The sequence below is a fragment of the Lissotriton helveticus genome, chromosome 6, assembly GCF_964261635.1.
Source record: "Lissotriton helveticus chromosome 6, aLisHel1.1, whole genome shotgun sequence".
NCBI lineage: Eukaryota > Metazoa > Chordata > Amphibia > Caudata > Salamandridae > Lissotriton > Lissotriton helveticus.
Window position 1 is genome coordinate 2034839347 of NC_136067.1, and position 22447 is coordinate 2034861793.

Consider the following 22447-nt stretch of genomic DNA (forward strand, 5'->3'; position numbering starts at 1 on the left):
AGTGGGGGAAGTGCTGATAAGTTACACAGCACTTACTTAATTGGCTACCTCTAACGGCAGGCGCCTAAACAAGCACCCGCTAGGTTTTATAGGCTAGTATTAACAGAGTGTACCTGCTCTTCCGCCGTTAATCCGTGACCCCTCCTCCCCGCACAACTACAGCCCCTGCAGACGCACGGGTGTGACCTACAAACGAGCCCGTTCTTTCCCGCGGTAGCCAGATGCGCCGTGCAGTATTTTAGCCCACAACATACGGCTCATATAGCATCACGCTATCTCAGATGTGGCGGATACATCAGCCTCATTTAATCCCAAGCCTTTTGTTCCCAATGACAGCACACTGCTGCAACCTCATCAGCGGGAGGGGGCGGGAAAAAGACACGGACAGCGGGAGGGGGCGGGAAAATAACACGGACAGCGGGGCAGAAGAAGGGAATCAGGGGGAAGAAGGCAAGAAAAAGAAGAGGATAGGAAGGGAGAAGAAGACAGGAAAGGAACGGCTCACCTTCACTGCGACAAAAACAAAAAAAATGGCGGCCGCAAGTTTCCGAACATTTTTGGATCCGGGGGCATGTTCGGCGTTTCTAAAAAGAGGCGTGGCTAAAAAGTGGAAAGAACAGCACGAACACGCCCCCGAATCCGAAAGAGACGGAGTTTCTTTAGAGGGACGCCTCTCTCCTCCAATGGCTGGCCTCCGTTTAGGAAGCCTTATTTAAACACGACAAGGGAACCCAAGGCGCAATATGCTAAGGACCATGGGTAGGTACGTTATTTCAGAGACAGCGGTCCTTAGACAAAGAAACATTTAAGGAAAATGAATATAGACCAAAATGGAACTATACTTTTGGGGAAATGTCCAGCCGGACAATTTATTACCATAATAAAAGATAGTCATAAAACAATGAAACACTGCGTGTGATAGAAGCGGGACACCAGCCGATGTCCGACTAACACACTGAGAGAACATACATAAGAAGGAAGTAGTAGGCAATAGCAGGTCATCTGATTATTGTAAATCATACAACAGACAATCTATAACATACACATATGCATGAAAAGTATATGTCAACTATGCATTTAGTGCATTCAGGTCGACGACGTTTCGAACCACAAACAATATCGGTTCATCCTCAGGACAAAGGGTAATTGCCTTAAGAGTACACATTTGCAGTAGTCCCACGATTGAATGATACTAAAAAAAGTGGGGAGGGTTCAGCCCAAGAAACAATATTCGACAGTATTCATGGAGAGTGTCCAAGGGTTGGCTGAAATCACCAGGGAAAATGCCCTCGTTGTCAGGGTCTGGCAATGCAGTCGGCAAGTCCACAATGGGAGTCCTTGCAGGCACGAAAATACAGCGCCGTTTAGGAAGCCAGCCAATGGAGGAGAGACAGAGCAGAGAGGCGGGTTAAACTGCCCTACTGAAGATCATTAAATTTCCGACTTCCGGCTGGCAAGCCAGCCTTCGGTCCCTCGACCTAAAAATTCATGGGGACATGCGGATTTCAATGCAGTAAGCACCAAATTTTCATGTTGCTGCCCAAAAAAGTAGCAATAGGTGATCATTGTCTCATCTGATGAATTTCGAATTCCTCAGTGTCTGACTTTTATCGAATGCAATAATAATCCGTCTACTTGTAATCAGGCTCACAAACTGAGGCTATAGAGATGGCTCTTTGAAAATCAGCATGCATGTGTGGAAAAAGATTCCCGTGTGTGGAAGACTTTCTCGTGAGCCTGCTTAGATAGTGTTCAAGAGGAAGCCGACGGAGGATGTTTGATATGCAATGCTTTTCTCTGTAAATTGAAGGATATTAAACGTGGCACCTCATCTCACCGACCCCAGCACAGCCTTAACATCTATCACATTAATGTGGTTGTGAAGGGACATTGTGGTCAAAACTGTATTTAATGTGGTGCAAAAAAGAACATCTTGCCTCGGTCATCTAAACGGCCCGGCATTTAAGAGCTTTTATGCAAGTAAAGTCACACAGAAAGTCGGTTGTTGAGAGTATTCAGTGTAAAATAAAATCTTACCATCACTTGCCAAGGCACATATAATGGCTTTTTCCACCTGAGCATCATTTCAGAAGATGGTTGTTAGAGCTGCATTAATTTAATTTTCTATGTGTAGATGGGATAATATACCTTGTATCCCACATTTTGCTGATCTCTTAAGTGGACTGCTTTGAATGTCTGCCCAGTATGTTTTTAAAGACACGTTCACTTTGCCTGCCTTGCCTTTCCATGTGTGTACGTATTAAATTGAGTTGGTTTTGTTGCGATGAATGATGCTTGCTTTGTGCAGATCGCAGACCGTGGGAGGCTGCCCCCAGTTCCGAGCACAGCCATTGCTCTTTTTCTGTGACATTGCTGTTGGTGTGTAGGTTAAGCAGTGCAACTTAATTAGTCGTATTAAATAACAGGAAAAGTAGCATTCACGTGCGCCTTGACGATCTCCTGTTCCCAATGTGTGGTTACCCTACCGCGTAGTTGCGTGACTGGAAACTCCTCCTCCAAAGCATTAAGATCTAAACCTGTGTGCCTGGTCCCTTCCATGCATGCGCTCATTATAAATGCAAGCCACTCTCAGCTGGGTGCACACCTCTCCCAGTCTTTGATTGATGATCCGTGTGGACTAGACCCTGTCCCTCCAGTGATCAGTGATTCCCACCGCGGTACCCCACCTGCTCCTCGTTTGCATCTTCCAGCTCTTTTCCTCCTGCTTCAGATTGGGCTGCCTTCTGTTGCATGTTTCTGGGTCCCGGCCTCGCCTTCTGTCCCCCATGCAGTTTACAACAGCTTACCTCCCTTCTTGGAAAGGGATATCCCATGCGCACCTGTGCTGTGTTTCAATCACGCAGAGACCAGTGACGTGTGTGATCCCTTTGCAAAGGGAATGGGTAGATGACGGGAAAAGCGAGACACCCTTTCCAAGAATTCTTTCCTCTTGTCACATTCACAGGACGAAACCAGTGGTTGGCACTGCTCGCCCTGTTGCCGAGACTTTGTATGTGTCTTCATGCTAATGGTGGGTGAAGCTGGTTGACCTGCAGATAGCAGCCAGGTGCTTGTTGAGGCAAACCTCAAGGTCTGGTGGAGAGTCATAATCAGGTCCCCTCCAGTAAGCGCCTCTTCAGGCCCTCAACCTCCAGACCCTCAACATGGCCCCAGCACCAAGCGCCTTCCATGCAACGTACTGGAAATGACTCCTTTAATGCCAGGTCGCCACAGTCATTCATAGAATGGATGCTTTTGGAAAGCAGTGTCCGGTCAGGGGTCAGGGGCCAAGGAGAAATATAGAGGAGGCTTCTTTGTTGGGAGTGGTATCCCCGTAAATTAGGTGGTTGGTCAAAAGGTCTGGGGTGAGGGGGTGTCTCTTGGAATCTCAAGTGAATACGTAGCCTAGCTCCCAGTTACATCTCCACCCAATCTCATGACTGTATTCTTAGACTGTATTGGCTACCCCCAGCAGTGTCCAATGCAGCTCCTATTCTTCCAGTGGTCCAGTCCTGTCTCTACGTGCTCTTGGACTGGTGGATTCTGCAATTCAAGTAATGCCGGATATATAATTTAAACATTTCTTCTTCTGGCCGTGGGCAAGGCAGCGCCTTCAGTTTCAATTCCCTGACACCGCATGGTCCGCAGCTCCCTTGCAGCTCCCTTGCAGCTCCGCGCAGCCTCTTAGTGGTAGCTTTGAGATGATGTAGCTGCAAATTTCTGTGTCCAGACAAAGTTATAGTGAAGCATGCAACCGCTCCCACAAGACCCATGCTGGGGCGTTATCCCCACACCCCGGCTTCAGTTGTTTTCCACCCATTACACTTTCACCATTGAACCACAGTAGATTACCAGAGTCCATGGGTCCTCTTAGGTACACGTATCCCCTTAGTCACTCCCTCCGCCCACACTATCCTGCCTCAATCTCCTTGTTGGGTACCCTTCAATGTATGTCCTCCAGTAGTTTTTTCTGATACACTTGTAAGCCCTATGGGTTGATTTCTCACAAGTGGCGTTTCTGGTTCTTCATCTTTCTCCCTCATCCCACAAACACATCCTCTTTATCTCAAGAAACATTTCAGGTGGAGGTCGCAGGTCTTGGCATTGTGCTTGTGCATTGGTGGTGGACTCTTGCCGTGGCATAGGGCTCTTGCCGTGACATTGGGCCCGTGCCTTGGTGTTGGGCTCATGCCTTGGCGTTCTGCTCGTGCCTTGGTCACATGTGCAAGTCAGGCTGGGCCTGATCCCTGAGCGGGGCTTCAAGAATATTTAGTTTATTTTTTAATTTACAGAGTTTTATATAGCAAAAACTTGACCCGAAGGTATCGGGTTTCAGAGCGCTTTACATAGCACCAGTTGCGTTACATGAGGACACATTCATTTTTGTGTTAGGCACAGAGAGTTTAAGTGATTTGCCCAGAATCACAGGATGTTCAGTGTCGTTGCCAAGACTCGATCCCAGTTCCCCAGATTCAAGGTCGACCTCCCTAGCCGTTAGGCCAACACCTTTCCCATCTTCCTTTAATCTGTCTCTGTCTCAGCTTGGGTCTGTGTTGGGGAAATAGAGTAAGTATTATATCCTCTCTTGAATTCAGGTAGAGGCAGATCTCATAAAAGGAGACACAATTATAATCTCCTTCACCCACTACATATGTCCGGAAAAGTTGTTGGTAAGGATAGCCCTTTTACGAGGGCGTCATCACCTAGTTCCCTTTGGGGTTACCCCAAAAGTGTTAACCACCCCTTTTTTTCTGATGGCTCTTTTCTTGGATACCCTGCAAGTGTCATCGGAGGGAGATATCTAGTGCAGTTTTTTCATGACCTGATTGGAAGAAATCCTAAATTTTAATTTGTTAGAGTGGTTCGTTAACTCTCCATGGGCACTCATGTGTCCTATATCAGTGCTTGTAAAGATTTTGTTTTGGCAGTAAAAGCTTTCAGCGAAGCTGAGCTTTATTCTCCAGTGCTTTGTTTAGTGTTTCCAGACCCAAAATGAAAATCTCTTTTCAGGCTTTTTATTGCCAAGCAGTCTTGGCAAGCGCTGCCTACTGATGTGAATGAAGCTCAGAATTCATTTCCTGCCAGGTCCTTTTTGAGGTCAGCACTGTAAGAATTGGCTCCAGTGCTGCCTGCGGCTTTAACTCTTCATCAGTATAAACTGATGAAAGCCGCGTAGAAAGAAAGCCGTGTCTGGCTGTGGTAGAACCCAAATGTACTGCATATCCTGCATGTAAAGTGTTTTAGGATCAATGAGCAGGATAAAAATAGACTTTCCAGAACAACCTCCCAAACTCAAAAGGCTCTGACTCAATGTGGTGGCAGAGCTCCAGCTGAAGGCTGCATGGGGCCACGCCTTTTCCGCTCCTGGGCCAAAACCTGTTGAAAGACCTCTGCCATCACAGGCATCAACTACATACAAACTGAAGATAATGAAAAATCTTTTGCATCACAAAGCAAATCACAGGTTCTCTATAAAGTGAGGCAGGCTACTGGATTTTGTAAACTGAGTCAGTCAATAATATTGAAGGTCATATTCACCAGTCGCGAGGCATTGTTGACAGGTGTATTGTACAAGGAAAGGGCTCTTGCTCTGGTACTGCTGGGTTACTTAAGACTCTGCAGTGTGACTGGGTCGCTGTGTGAAAGCCTTGACTACGAGGTCTTCATTCTTCATAGATTGAAGCACTAGATTTTTGTCTCAACATTTTTCAGAGGGTATTTTAGACAGAGCCATGGGAGTACAGTCCTGGTTATTGTCAAGTTAGTCACCGATTTTCGGTGTTTTCATTACAACTTCCGGTGTTTTGAGTGCACTGGGGTGCAGGCATCATCTGCATAAAGCCAGAGTACCGTTTTGAGAGGCTGCCCATCTCCAGGGCCTGGGAAGCCACCCGAAGTGAAAGAACTTTCGGATTCCAAGTGCCCCATTCAGGGAAAGAGGAATGGGAAGCTGCGGATTTGCTTGCTGTGCTCTTGAAATTTGGAATCCTTCCCCACTTGCCATTAGCAAGAATGACTTATTGTTTTTCAGAAGTAATTTACTAAATGTGCTCATGAAAACGTTTTTGCGACATTTTGATTGGTTGCGGTTCTTTTCAGTACAGTAGACTTATGTTAATTGTTTGTAATGTTGTGGCTGTATATTTTCATTGTATTAATTTGTGCATTGGTTTTATGCCCCATGGGCCTTGTTGGTGCTAGTTTGTAAAGCCCACATCCTTAGCAACAATACAGATGACTTCACACATGTTCATTTAACTTTTGTTATATAAATCTAGTGTCCTCAGTATGTGTTTACAACTTTAATAACAGTACAAGGACAAATGTGTGCCTAGCATGTAGCAATGACAGCATCGAGGCGCTGTAGTTGGTGGATGGATGAATTGTAAATTGTGTGTATGTTACTAAGTGTATGAAAAGCAAGTGCCAAGGTAATACAGAAAAATGGGATCACTGATACATAAATAACTAACAGATCAATAGCAGAAGATACAACAGCCAATAAGAATTGCTATGGCTGCCTACATTCGGGAACAGATATAAAATACCAATGACCCAGTCGGAGAATTCATTCATGACAATTTTGGGCACAAAAGGCAAGAAGACCTTATGATCATCAACAAAAAATAATATAATGGGTTACTAATATTTTTCATCATCAAGATTGGCAGTATCTTTGAGCTTCATGCCAAAAACTCAAAGAGCATTGGATTTCTTCTGTGGGATATCCACTGGTAATCTCCTAAAAGTAAAAAATTTCGTCACATGACTGTTTCAGAAGTCCAATCCCAGAAATACCTTCTTACTTGTTATACACTGGCAGAATATCATCAATGCGTCTCTGAAACAAGATGAATTCTCAAAAACAACTGAAAGCTAACTGGTAACAGCAATATTACAGAACCCACATGCCGGCCAGAAGTACTAGCTAACTACAGGCACGTAACCAACTTAACCTGGTAAGGGTTGAGGCATGCTTGGCCTTACAATTCAACCATTACTAAACTGCCGTGGCTCACGCGGCAACCAGAAATCTGATTTCAGAGAAAGTTACAGCACAGGGACAGTGATGCTGAATGTACAAGGTGATACTACAGTGTCCAGGATGGAGGAAAGCCCTGCCTGTTAGATCTGTTGGCAGCGGTCGACACAGTGGATCGTGGAACACTACTGAATGTCGTGCATCACAGAAAGGCCTTAGCAGTAATGTCCTCGGCAGGTTTGCATCCTTACTCAAAAAGTGGAGACACCTACTGAAAATAGCAAACACATATCAGAGCTAAAATAAGTGTTTCAGGGTGTGCCACAGTTAACCGTCTTGTTGCTTGCATTATTCAGGCTATAAATGGAAGCACTGTCAGCACCTCACCAGCACAGGTGTCCGGATGCATCAACATGGTGACATATCAATCCAAAACCATCTCTCTCCTTGATTGTAAAGATGACTACAAAAATGCATGAGTGAAACCTTCCTAATGCTAGTGCCAGGCATAAAAATTATATCTCTAAGCACCCTCTTCAGAAAGCGTTTTGGACCTGCAGAAGATTAGGGGGATTGGAACTGCTGTCTGTGATCCAAGAATAGCCCGGAAGTACTGGACTTCTCCCCCTTGTACCCAAGAATGAAAGTGGACTACAAGGGCCAGTTGGATGACCTCCTGCGCAGCTACAGGAAGACAACAAGCTGCAAGAGGCCTTTTCCTGGAACTACCCAGCTGACCAGTGATATCTAGGCCTGGACTAGCCCATACTAGATCCTGCTGCTGTTCTCTGCCTTGAGACCATGCAGGTCTCTAAGTGCCTCCTCTGAAGTCCTTCAGGATTTAGAAGTGTGCTCTTGTGGTGGGTTGGGACTTAAAAGACAAAGTCAGAAGCTAAAATCTTTTTCTGGGATGGACCTAGTTCCTGTATCCTACTGTGCTCCTTCAAGCACAGCCTGACATCGAGCTTAGGACCTGGTCTACCGTGACCATTTAATGCATTGTGTTGCCAATTTTTACTTAGAAATTACAAAATTCTCCACTTTCTCTATTCAGTATTTGTCCTTTTGCTTATTAAAATGTCGCTCTATTTTTTCAATTTGCTTTGAGATTTTTGTTTTTGCATTTTGACTTTACTACTGTTTTGGTACTGTAAAAATGCTTTACAAGTTGCCCTAAGTTCAGCTTCTCTGCTCTGTGCTATGATTATGAGGGTGGGGGTTAGATTCTGGTTAAAGTAGTGACTTCGAGGAGTTCATCATGACAAGGTGTGATTATTTCTTGAGGTGGGTCGTAACACACTCCTGCTAGTGAACCAATTTCTTACATTATGCATAAGTTCATTATGCATAAGTTCAAGTGTTGAGGCTATGCACACATGGAGGGACAAATAGAAGAAGAGAAAGGAAAGCCATCAAATCATAAACAAGAAAGCCAACCGGTAGTGAGCAGAAGTTACACTTTTTTGTGGGGTCTACAAGAGGTCTTTTGACAACAGACGGCTAAAAGGTATCAGTAGGTGAGACCTAAAAAGACAGTCTAACATCCTCTGGCACCACCCACTCCATTATATCCCTACTCCATTTCTCCATCGTGGGGACTCTATTTGACCGCCAGTAAATCCATATGCAGCCCCCTGCTCTGGAAACACAAGGTTGTTGGTCAATCCATTGGTTGGTGTTGCTTAATGGGGTTAATCCTGTGCTTTCAAGGAGAGCATGCCAAGCATTTACTCCAGGTTCTTTGTGTAGTTTGCAGTAGTTTCTAGTAGGGAGGCGTGATCAGAGCCCTCCTCAGTCCATGCCATGTCAGCGTCGATCTCAGGATAGCAGCTCCAAGGCTATCACCCTCTCGTTCAAAATATCCATACTTTTTCCTTCTCTATCAGTAGGTAGGAAAGTTGGGAATTTATTGAAAATCTCTGGACTGCCGTGGCCTGGCGGCGCTCCTCGGGGTGGGGGCACCACAAGAGGTCTGGTGGGCTCTGGACAGGGGTGGTGGGCTCAGGTCTTCCTCTCTAGCTGCCCTTCTAGCTCAAGTTTCACCGGCACTGGATGGAGAAGATCATTACGTAGCAGGAGCCGGGGTCATTTTGAGGAATGCAAGGATTAAAATGATTGCAGCGGTTTGTCCAAACGTTTATCAATGCGGGTTATGCCATTTAAAATCATCCTTACTTGGAGTAAACAAATGAGCAGTTATTGGTTATTAATGCACGTGCGGATAGTTATTGACACTTATTTTAATATTAACCTGTTTGACATCTCGGCCTAGGCGATACCATATTAACACCGGCCGGCAGCATTATTGAGTTTCCGTGCCCATGCCGAGCTGCCTAAATCTTTTAATCTGTAATGTTGTTATTGTATTTCTTGATGGCTCTCCCCTGCCCTGGGTCGCCAGCTGCTCTTTATTGCTTGTTTAGCATCGCTATGTACAGCTGCTATATCTCCAAGTGTAAACAGCTAGCAGTCGGTTATTTCCTACGTAGCAACTACATGACCAGTTCAGGAGGCCAAACCCTAGGTATGGTTAATATCAGAGTATGTTTAAAGGTATGAATGAAACAGCATTTATAAAGCACCCAGCTACTCCGTAGAGTGTCCCGGAGCTGTCAGGAATCTCCCCACTAATACCTAGGGAACACTTCATTGCAGAATAGCCAGGTTTTTTGTTGCTTCCTGAAAGAGGAAAATTCCGCCTTGGCTCTAAGAGCCAGAGGGAGTTGGTTTCAGGCTTGGGCCCCCAGGAACACAAAGGATTTGCCTCAGATTCTGACCTGGCAGACCCTGGGAATGATAGCCAGATGACCACCACAGAGTTCTGGAAGGTGTGTAGAGCAATATTATTTTCCTGATGTAACTGGCTCCGTTGCCATGTAGGGCTTTAGGTACCATGACCAGTGTCTTAAATTTGATCCTCTTTTCTTACTGGCAGCCAGTGTAGAGCCCTGAGATATGGGGACATATAGGTTCGGGGAGCCAGATTAAGCATTAGTCTCGCCGCTGCATTTTGAACCACTTGCAGGCAGTTCAGAATATAGTCCGGCAGACCCTAGTATAGGACATTTCTATAATCAAGTCTTGAGGTGATTAGGGCCTGGATCACTATTTTCCTTATGTCAGATGACAAAAGGGGTAGAAATGTCCTCAGGGTTTGTAGCAGTCTAAAACAAGTGCCTACTACTGCTTGAATTTGGGGTTTCATGGATAAAGACATTAAAAAGTGTAGGGCTCAAAGCTGAGCCCTGTGGGACACCCTCCTTCAGATTCTGGATGGCGGAAGTGCACGGAGGGATCCACACGTCCTGGCTTCTATCATCCAGAAACGAGGTTAGGCGCTTTAGAGCCATACTACCAATTCCAATGCTCTGTAGCCTCTTTAGTAGTCTGTCAAGGGGACAATATCAAGGCCGATGAGAGATCAGCGCTGTTTCTGTGCTGCAGCTAGTTCTGAAACCAGATTGACTGGAATGCAGCAGCTTGTTATTTTCAAGGTAGTCTGAGATGATGGAATTGGCATGTTTTTCCAGCACTGTAGAAACGACAGGAAGGAGAGACTTTGGTCAGTAGTTGGCTAGAACTAGCTGCTGTTTGGTGTAGTAAGTCCTTTTCCTTGACACCAGTGGAACTTTTTTTGTAGATAAGAATGCCTCAAATCCAAAAGAACCAGTTGGTGGTCTGGAGAGCTATCAATTAATTTGAAAAGAAAGACATACTTTTTGATGGACGCCTTTATCATCAATGGGCAGCGTAAAAACTAATGTATTTAAAATCATAACTAACACAATGTTCAACAAACTGGACCATTATACAGGGCACAGAAACCTAGCAGATATCCTGGGGAATAATTTATTTTCGAAATACCGTTATGTTTATCTTCATAAAATGTATATTTGACCCATCGCAAGTTGTATTTAGTCTTTGTCGTTCGTTAGTTTGCAGGCAAACACCATTATGATTTTATTTTATTTAGTTGTTCAGTTATGTAGGGCTTGCACAACTGTTCTTGCTCTGTTACCGGAACCACACTTGAATTGCGTTTCTGCAATGATAGAACATTTTAAATATACCTGAAGTTTCAACTGTGGCTTGTTTACAGCGCAGTGAGAAAAGCTTGAATGGGACATGGTGTTCAATACGACTTTATTTACTATTTCATTACCTGTTGCTCATTTATTTTTTTAATAGAATCAGTTATTTGAACAGCGAGTATCACAGTTATGGTTGTTGTTATTGAACAGAAGATGGTGCCTTGCCTAGAGTACGCATTCGTTATTTGAACAGCGAGTATCACAATTATGGTTGTTGTTATTGAACAGATGATGGCGCCTTCCCTAGAGTCAGCATTAGTTATTTGAACAGCGGTTATTCTGGTTATGGTTGTTGTTGTTATTGAACAGATGATGGTGCCTTGCCTAGAGTACGCATCAATTATTTGAACAGTGAGTATCACAATCATGGTGGTTGTTATTGAACAGATGATGGTGCCTTCCTTAGAGTATGCATTAGTAATTTGAACAGCGAGTATCACAATTATGGTTGTTGTTGTTATTGAACAGGTGATGGCGCCCTACCTAGAGTCAGTACGCTTTATTTGAACAGCGAGTATCACAGTTATGGTTGTTCTTATTGAACAGATGATGGCGCCTTTCCTAGAGTCAGTACAATTTAGTTGAACAGCGAGTATCACAGTTATGGTTGTTGTTATTTAACAGATGATGATGCCTTGCCTAGAGTTAGCATTAGTTAATTGAACAGTGCGTATTATGATTGTTGTTATTGAACAGATGATGGTGCCTTCCTTAGAGTATGCATTAGTAATTTGAACAGCGAGTATCCCAATTATGGTTGTTGTTGTTATTGAACAGGTGATGGCGCCCTACCTAGAGTCAGTACGATTTATTTGAACAGCGAGTATCACAGTTATGGTTGTTCTTATTGAACAGATGATGGCGCCTTTCCTAGAGTCAGTACAATTTAGTTGAACAGCGAGTATCACAGTTATGGTTGTTGTTATTGAACAGATGATGATGCCTTTCCTAGATTTAGCATTAGTTAATTGAACAGTGAGCATTATGATTGTTGTTATTGAACAGAGGATAGCGCCTTGCCTTGAATACACATTAGTTATTTGAACAGCGAGTATCACAATTATGGTTGTTGTTGTTATTGAACAGATAATGGCGCCTTTCCTAGAGTCAGTACGATTTAGTTGAACAGCGAGTATCACAGTTATGGTTGTTGTCATTGAACAGATGATGATGCCTTGCCTAGAGTTAGCGTTAGTTAATTGAACAGTGAGTATTATGGTTATGATTGTTGTTATTGAACAGATGATGGTACTTTGCCTGGAGTCTGTATTATTTATTTGAACAGAGAGTATCACAGTTATGGTTGTTGTTGATATTGAATAGATGATGGTGCCTTGCCCAGAGTCAGTATGAGTTATTTGAAGACCTACATTCCAAGAACATGATTGTTTTCGGTTGGAGTTATCCTGGTGTCGCCTTGGTTTGCTGCACGCCTGAATTCTCTGGTTGCTGTTCATGGAGCGCTAATAATCTAAATCCCTTGTTTTCTTTGTGTTGTTGCAGCCCTCCTCGTCCCCTGACCAACATGAATGATGCCATGGTCCCCCACATCCCATCGGGGGCTCTAACGCCCACTAAAAGGTAAGTCTGTGGCACTGCAGCCTCGGTTGCTGTCTCACAGTGGGGTGAGTGAGTCAAACCTCTGTAGACTGTGCTGTCTTCACCGGGTCTGCATCCTCTGTCTACCCCGAAAGGGAAGGGTGCTTCTCTGGTTATTGTGATATAACACGTGAGGACAGATGTGCGAGGGACAGTCCACTGGCATCACATTTGCATATGTCCTCTCTTTCTTTCAGCAATTATTACAATCCAGTTGTATCGCCTCTTATTAAAGAGGGTTTGATGGATGGTAAGGTGATATTTTATTTTGCTTGATTAATTAAAATCTTTGCAAATACATTACAACAAAGTTCCCTTATACACAATTAATATAAACACAAAAACAATGTTAAAAGACCATCATTAAAAATATTCACAGCTTGTACAGTTGCCTGTTATGCAAAACAATGAATTTTGTTTGATGGATTGTGGTTCACACACACACAGGTCTCTTCTCTTACACTGTAGTGTATTCCGTGAGCACAGCGTCCCTTTATAAGTATGTAGGGGTTTGGACTTGCAGTGCTGCACGTAACACGTCAGCTCTTGGCTACTGTACTTCTAGCCTTTGATCTTTGTTATTCCTTTGTAACATTGACAATCAAGGGAAGGCATAGAGGGATCTGCTCGGTAGACTAAAGCAGCATTAACCAGACAGTGCTGGGTGTCACTTGGGAAGGGGGGGGTTAAGCTGCATATACCCTGCACTATCAAAGGTCCTTGCTGTCCCTGCTGCTGGAGAGAGAAGAGCCTGCAAGCTACAAAGCAGATCCCTTAAATGGCCTACATTAGAACCTGCTAGAAGAACTGGACACAATCCATCCTGAATGAGTTTCACCTTTGTACAGATCCTTTAAAATCCCAAGTGGTTGTTGATCATGGAGGGAGACTAGAAACTGATAGGCAGCTGCAAATGTCTTGTGTCCAAGAAGTGTATACGTTTCCACCATAGTATAAGAGCACCACTTGTGCCTTGATGCCAGTCCCTTTCTTTCTGCATCTTTGCACGCAGATTGGGGCTCCGCTCCAAATTTTTAATTTTCTAATGACTTCAAAAACAGTCTCACGGAGTGCTTGGGCATGATGTTGCCACTGAAAATGACAGGTGTCAAGCAATGTAGTTGTTGCAGGGATTCTGCGAAGTAACAGAACTAGGCTTGGGATTGTGGGACCTTAGTAGGCAGGAACTGAGCCATCCTACCACCCGAGTACCCAGGAGCCTGGAACTGACTAGCTATTTATAAATAATTAGTGTCTCACTTGCCCTCCTACTCACCCACAGAGGAACAAGTGATTAGACACCCCAGAACACAACACTCTCAGGAATCGCGGTTGCAAGACACACCTTTTTGTTCTCACACTTGTGCTAGTCCACATTAAGTTCTGACAGAGACACAAGGAAAGTGTCAAATGTTTACGTTAACTATTGTGCTCTAGTATGCAGTATGTGTGCCTAACACGCAATGCCTAACACAAATACGGTTCGCATAGCTGGTAGTCTGTAAATCGTAAATGGATCAGTCATTATATACAACAGTGTAGCCTAACCTCCCCCCCCCTACAGAAGCAAGATGAATATATATGTATATATATATCAGAAAATCTCTAGGTATTAGCAACAGACCCCGTACCTCATTATACACAGATGAAAGCTCTACATCCCAGACGTTGTCACGAGTGTGTCAAGTGTGTGTTACCATTGTGTGTATACCTACATGACCGAAAGTACGTGTTCCCAAACAACAGCTGCATTTGCGTGTTTTGTCTAGGTGCTAGGGCCTGACCAGAACAGAATAATAAGGGGCATTGTTGTTTGACCTTGTCTACATGTTCAGACTAAATCCTAGGAAAAGAACAAAGCAAACAACAACAGTGTGTTTTGTGTGAAAGTACATTGTGGCTTAAAGCAAAATATATCTGTAAGGTAACGTGTACAAAGCGGAGGACAGTCTGCAACGAGCTCATGGTAACATAGGGAAAACAACAATGGCCTGCACGGGACATATGGCAAAGTGACTGCAGAAAGCAGATGTCAAGCAATGCAATGAATGCAGAAAGCAGATGTTGTTCATATACTTGCACAAGAGGAGATGCATCTTTGGCGTGTGGACACAGGATATAACTGCAAGTCATGTGATGAGTGCACACCCATGGGCGATTCCAAACCAGAAGGGGAAGTTGTATGTCACGGAAAATAAGCTGTTGTTGTGGCATTTGCATATGTTTCGCTCCTGCTTCAAGTCCACGGAACATACTCTGTTCCGCCCCGGGTTAGTCGATCCAGCGAGCAGTGTACTTCACACACTCGGTACTCCTGTAAGTCGAAATCGAAGTCCAAATGTAAACATAAAAAAGTAAAACAAGATTTGACCCCCATCCCACCACTCTGCATCTAAAGAGAAGGCACCAGGGCATCACAAAGGCTGCCATACACCTTCGAAGTCTCCTGCTGCAGAGCAGATACCTCAGCTAATCCCAGTGCAACCTGAATTTCCTGAGCCAACCGCGACACCACAACAGACAGAAGGCTTCAGGGAGGCCAGGCTGCAAAGTGTAGGGGTGCTTCCATCTCTCGATGCGCCCTTGAATCCCAAGCGACCACATTGGCCACTAGTCATGTATTGCTTGTGGATCCTCAGCACCAGAGGACCCCTTGGACCTGTTACAGGCCCTGTACCAACACCAGTACAAACGTTTACTTCAGCTCCGTGGCCTGTGCTTGTTTCTACCACTTAGACGGCGCTAATAATGGTGCCGGAAGCGGATCTGGTGCTGATAACGATGTTGTACTCCGAGCTTACTTCCACTTTTTATCTCAACCGATGTCTGCACCTGAGGTACTGGCTATACAGCTGCCATCAGTTGAGATCAAAACAAGCGTCCTGACAGAGGTTTTACCGTCGGACCTGCTACTTCTGAGCCCATGATCCCTTTCAACTAGGACCTCACTGATACCTTACTGGCCCCTAGGCTGAACCCCAGTTCTTGCTCACGCTTGTATCTGCAGGTAGCCAGGCATCACAGACCAGCTCCTGGCAATTCTGAGATTCTAATCAAATGTTCTACTCCGGGGTGCCTGGTTGTACAGGACTCAATTGGTTAAGTAAATACCAACTCATTGCCAGCTACTCCTCTGGATAGGGGATCCCAGAGGTCTGAGGCTTTTATCAAGCGTTGTTTCCTTAGGCAGTCAGGGCCGGACAGGGCATGCAGAGCATCCCTTGCAATTGTGTCGGACCGGCTCCCACCCACTGGGTAAGGGGTGGAGGGGCAAGTATGAAGCACTGCTGCTTAACAAAACTGCCCAGCACTACTGCTATTGTTACTGCATCATTGCAAAACTCATCCCAGTAACAAAACTTGCCCCAACTGCTCCAAAACCAGCCTCCCGGGTAAACGCCTGATGCCTGCTACGGCCAGTCCAGCCCTAACTGCAGTCAGTAAGAGCTGTTTGTTTATTTGTTCTCTATATAGTTGCCCTATGGGATATAGTCAGTGAGATCTTGCCATAGGTTCTGGACGACCCTAGTGTTTTGTGGTCCAGACAATTAATAAAGGACAGGATGTAGACAAATAAGTTATCTATGCAGGTCTGGATATTACAGATTGCCTGTGAAGGGCAGTAGGTAACAGTGTTGTACTTCCAACATGCATGGATGCATTCCATTGGATTTTCCACTGATGTACAGACTTCCTACTGGATAGCCTTTTGATGGGTCCAGCCTCCTTGTAGAGAAGACGGACTCTGCTTGGGAACCACTGTAAAGACAGCAGACCTACAGTGGGTTTTTTGGGGCTGTTGACCCCCGCCAAACCTTTTCTGCACCTGGTCTGGAAATTTAGAGTAGATGGCTGGCGAACAGACATGACAGCCTTCCCAGCGGTGGTGCAGTAAACAACTCAGTCTTTCGGAGGCTATGGACGCGGGTCTGGCAGGCAGTGCACGGACCAGCGGGAGCATCAGTCCTTCCTCTGCTGCTATAGCCACTGTCGGTCATGCAGTTTAAAAAGTTTAGTGCTTTGGAATTTCTGCAAGAACACTCCTTAGGAGATACATTCCGGTCAAAATGAAACTTGGCACTCCTGTACGCGTTCCCACCTCTGCCTCTCCTACCTTGAGTCCTTAGAAGATCAAGAACAACCACGCTCCCGACATCCTAGTGGCTCTGGATTAGGTGAGCAGATTGTGGTACGCAGAACTTATCGGCATAAGCGCCTGTCCTCTTATCGGGCTACCACTTTGTAAGGATCTTGTGTTGCAGCAACAGGGCAGTATCCTCCACCCTAATCTGCCTAATCTACAGCTACATGTGTGGCCATTGAATGGCAGCAACAGACTACTTATGATCTACAGCCTGAGAGGGTGATCAGCCTTGCTGCCAAGCACCCTTCCTTGAAATCCATTTATGCTGAGTGCTGAGGCAAATAGATTTGTGGCCTAGTGTGGCGCTCATAAGACTGATGCCTTACAAACAAAACTGTCAGACGTCCTTTTGTATTTTTGTATGTTTTATCGTTTGCCCGGGAAGTCCTTACAGTGGGCACTATTAAAGGTTGTCGGTCTTTTCTAGGTTTACCGCACCAACTACCTTTTTTTTTTTTTTTTAAATCACCTGTTGTGATGAGATGTACTGAAAGTTTGACACACATGTTCCCTCCCAAGGTGTTAGTGATGCAAAAGTGGAACCTTAACTAGGTTTTAATGTTTCTCATGTGTATGCCCATCAAGGCGGTGCATAGCTGCTCTGCATCTTGAAGATGGTCTACCTCATCGCATTTATGTTAGTTCATCATGTGAGTGAATTGCAGGCACTTTCATTGCAACCGTCATGTACTTCCTGTTTCCCAGCAAGTTGGTTCTGCGGACTTAGCGGCATTCTTACCATTAGTCATGACTACCTTTCACATTGAGCAATCCATCACTCTGCCAGTGATCTTTGCTCACCCTCAATCCTCTAAAGAGGAGATGCTCCATTGGCTGGAACCCAAAATGATTTTAACCACATCGATGCTGATGACTGAACCGCTCTGTCATCAGCCGCGGTGGCGCTGTGCTGATGACGGAGCGGTTCCGTCATGCCCGCCCGACGCCAGCGCGGCGCATTCTATTGAGCGGGCGGGGCCATGACGGAACCGCTCCGTCATCAGCACAGCTCACCCGAGGCTGGTGACGGAGCGGTTCCGTCACCAGCATGTGAGCGCCGCGCCCCCCCCCTTAGCGCTGCGGCAGAGTAGCCGCCGCAGCGAAGGAGTTAAGCTCATACATCGATCATACTGAGGAGCACCCTGTGGACCCTGTTGAGGTAGATTGTCTTCTACTTTAAGATCTGCTACCTACTGACTCAGAAGCAGCCCCTGGCAGGTCTCTGAGCCCATTCTTTCATGCCTAAAGCTGCTACTGTTGCGTTGGCTTGCAGAGTACATGTCCTTTACATCTGCCAATTTGCAACATGGGCATTAGTGCATACGTTTGCAATGAACTACTACCTTAATGGCGAGGTTTGGTGTGAAGGGAACTTTACCCACTATGTCTTCTAGTACTGTTTTAGTCTGAGTTCACTTCACAGACCCTCCACCTGGCAGTGACTGCCCTTACCATAAAGCCTCTAGCGGCATCGGTAATGCCCCTACCTGAAGCAGTGCTGGTTTACAAAATGGCACAACACTTATCATATATAGATACAGAGTGTCCATAGATACACACACTCGATGCAAAGCTATGCACAATTCACAGGAAAAGAAGAGGGAGCTGAAATCTGAGTTGGTGGCTGGAGATTGACATGAGCTGAATTTTGACCATCAAATAGATGTGAATTCTCTGATAATGTTGAGGCTGGACAAGGTGAACTAGTTCAACAAACACCCTTAATTTCCAATCCACGCTTGGCGAAGGTGCGAGTGGTGTGCCCGAACCTCAAAAACCATGATCACATAATCCCATCTAAATCGACTTACCCAGATCTCAAATCGAGGCACTATGAAGACTTCAGAACTAAGAGTATGCCCATATCTCAAGTAGCACAGTCACATCCTTGCAAGGGTTCCACTGCCTCCCATTTGTGCAGTAAATAAGGCTTTAGGTGCCAACCTACCTGCGAAACCCTCCAGCACATCACAGTCCAGCCAGGCTAACTCAATCAGTCCAAGAAGAGCAACATGCTGTGTCTGGCGGGGGCTAGGATGTTCACTGACATCTGTAGAGAGCCACCAATATTACAGCAGAGACATTAAAACTTGCTTTCAAAAAAGCAATCGGATTCCTGCCGGGGAGTGATTGAAACACCCTCACCTTTTCTGCGAAGGGACTGGGCAGCAGTCACTCCTACTAAATCGAATCCCTTGACCAAAATGAACAGGAGGTGCTATTCGACTACCCGTGAGGAATGTCTTCCAAAGGATAGAGTGGCATCCATGAGCTGCCAAGTCAAGGACTGGGAACAGTGCCCATTACCATAATTAACCAACACTCAGATGTAAACATATCTGTTTGTTGTATCATTAGTAAAAACCTTTAATGGAGACTGTGCCTGAATCTAATAGCGGAGAGTAAAAATGGAAAAACGCTCCAAGGCTCGATTCAACTTTTTCCTTCCTTCACACTCAACTTTTTCCTTTGGTTGAAGCCCCTTGATGCACATGGTTATGGTACCTTACTGCTGCTTCTTAGGCTGGTTGGGGTCTTGTACCAAGTAAGCTCTCTGCTTCATTCTCCCTGTTCTTTAGATGGGACAGTGAGGTATAAACTCTAGGTGCTGCACGTTTAGAACGACGCGTCATGTCATAGCATAAATTTGATTTAGGGCCCCTCTTCCAAATGCCCCTAAACTTGCCGACATGTCCTAGAGTGACTGATGAGATTGTATGTCAGTAAGACATCATCAGACATTAGTCATTCAGAGTGATTAATGACATGAAGTTAAATGCGAGGAAATGTACAATCATTGTCTGGAAGAGGGACAGTGCCTTGTCAAATGTTTTGATGCTACAAGAGGACTGCAAATCAAGTCATTTGTTTAGTAAAAAACGTCCTAGAATGATCTTCAGTAAAGTATCAAAGGATTTTAGCTCATAAGTCACAATGAGAGCTGATTGCGTTGTTGTTTGTGTCAAAGGCGCTATGAATGGTACAAAGAAGGCTATGTGTAGATATCGCACAGTGCTTTTCATTGAAGACGGATGTTGAGCTGGGCGTAGCTATAGACCTTGACTTCCAGGTTGCCTCCCACTTTGTTGGCCATTTGTTAACAAAGCTCTGTTACAAGTTTCCGGCTTTGTGAGTGGTGCACATTCATTCAAATTGAGTCACTGTGCATTTATATAATACAAATACAATTGACTCATCTTGGTAAGGCTAATAGTTTGAAATGAACCAACTAACTTGTCTTGGTTATTCAACACAACCGGGAGTCTCCAGGGCAAATGAACTGGTCCAATGCTTCAAAACCCTAGTTGGTAAGGATCAGTCTTATTTTGTGATCCCACTTCATTTTATCGTAACGCAGAAGTCACCGGACTCCGGTAGAAATCTACTTTTGTTCCTCTCAATTCTGTGGTTCCATCTGAGATTGTCACCTTCGAGACAGCAGCACTTTTAGCCGGTACCCAACTAGAGGAACAATCAGGGTACTTCATAGCAAACCTATCTAGATCTTTCAAAGTGGCCCTTACACAACTCTGGTCCTATAACATAGTCATAAAGCCAACAGATAAGGGAGGGTCAATAGTGGTGCAGAACAAAGACAAGTACATCACAGAGGGAATGTGCCAGGGTATGGGCCCTGTGTACTCCAGAAATCTTATAAGGATCCCAAACAACTGCTCATTTGGCAAAAGGATCCAGTATGGACTGGGAATAAGGAATTTGAATTCCTCTCAAACATAGCATGGACAACTCTGGTCCTATACCTTCCTCCTAAGGTTCATAAAGAGCCACCGAACACACCAGGAAGGCCAACTCCAGGCTGTGATTCCATTCTAGAGCCCCGGCCAAAGTATGTTGAATGCTTCCTCAAGTCATTTCCCAAAGTTACTCGCTCATTCATTCAAGGTACAACAACCTTCAATTATCACATAGAAAACAGAGAACTTGATATTGAAAACTAGGTTTTGCTTACTTTTTAATTGGTTTATTTAAAGCTGTTAGCCTTACAAAGATAAATTAATTGTATTTGTATTATATAAATGCACAGTGACTCACTTTGAATAAATTTGTACCACTCGCTGCACAACATTTTTGGGGGGGACACACATTTTGCGCTTAGTTGTATTTTTGAAGTTTGCGCAATGTGCTCTGTTTCTGTTGCGTAAAGAGATGACTTATCTAGGTTTTGTTAAAAGTAAAAATAGCTTTACAACTTAGTTCCAGGATCCGGCTGATTCATTTGAACCGTGCATTAATTGGTTTGAATTCTAGTGGCAGGAGTACTCTTTCCTTGTCTCCTGAAGTGTAGGTCCACCGCGGACCCCAGCCCCGCTAGCATCCTAGCTTTATTGCTTGAAGTAACCAGTTCCGTCCTGAATTAAATTGTTAGCATCTCTCTAAATACCTTAAGGGTTTCAAAAAATGAAAAGAAAATGCTGGAAAATGAACTGTCCAATTATTTGGAACACTTCCATTTGCTGCACCCTCCCAAACTGGTTTCTGCCCCAGACATTCAGGTTTCTGCCCCAGACATAGCACTGAGACCGCTCTGCTAGATGTGTCTGAACCCATCAAGACCTTCCTAGATCAGGACCAATCGTCGCCCTGATCTTGCAAGATTTGTCGGTGGCATTTGATACGGCCTCTCATCAGACATTGTTGCAGAGACTGGCGGAGTTGTGTTGGCGACAGTGGTTCAATTCCTTCCTCTCTGACAGGAGATAATCAGTCATCATTGAGTCATGCACTTCTCCATCTCAAATACTCAACTTTGGGGTGCCTTAGTCCTCTTCAATGAGCACTGTGCCTTTAACTGTATTGGCCCCAGCGGCAGCCATCATTAAATTCTGTGTCGTCAAGGTGATCTGCTAAATTGATGATACCCAGCTGATCTATTAGCTTGGAAGAAAAGCTGTCCTTTAAAAGATGCCTGCTTGAAGCGGGGCAATTGATGAGGAGGAAATGTCTGAAATGTAAATCTGGCAAAAAAGAGATACTGCTATTTGCCTGCAGGTAGTAACAAATGCGGCCGCACAGTTGATTCTCCGGGTCCCTGATCGACAGTCATGCAGGGCTCAAACTTCAACTTGCCATGTGTCAACTTACAAAGGAAAGCTAGTTCAGAAAACAAGTAAAAACGTGTGTCTTCAGACTTTAACATCTTGACAATCTGTGCCTTCTTGCATGCGTGTAGTGTCGGGACACCTGGTCGGCAGCTGTGCACTCGCAAATCTGATTTGACTGTTTGATGTCAGACCATGTCAGAATTAGGGCCATTCTCCCTGATCCGTTCTTCTCCCATGGTCTGGAGTAGTTAGTTCTCTGCAGGGCCGGCGTTAGGACAGTGCGACCGGTGTGGCCACACTGGGCGCTGACCTGTGGAGGGGCGCTGACCTCAGAAGGGGGCGCTGTGTTTAGCAATAACTTCTGTTTGGAGAGATGAGGGGCACTTTTGCCTTGTGGTAGTGAGAGAATCTGAGGATGTGGTCATGGGGTGTGGGGGCGCCAAGAATGATTGTTGCGCTGGGCGCCACCAGCGCTAAAGCCGGCCCTGGTTCTCGGCCTCTACTTTCTGCACTTCAGATCCAAGTTCTGTGTTACATGTGCTTCTCCTTCTATCCCGGACTCAACTAT

The 22447-nt window shown here is 45.0% G+C and overlaps 1 protein-coding gene across 8 annotated transcripts in view; it reads left to right on the plus strand.

The window, feature by feature from the left end:
* Positions 1-22447, plus strand: part of DTNB (dystrobrevin beta) — a 1143128-nt gene that overhangs the window by 809075 nt on the left and 311606 nt on the right. For all 8 annotated transcript variants that reach the window (XR_013596287.1, XM_078650028.1, XM_078650030.1 and 5 more), the window contains exon 11: positions 12577-12654. Coding sequence is in view for 7 of the 8 variants with exons in the window: in XM_078650028.1 (XP_078506154.1) it covers positions 12577-12654 (78 nt within the window). In the remaining variant the exon portion in view is untranslated. The remainder of the gene's footprint in view (positions 1-12576; positions 12655-22447) is intronic.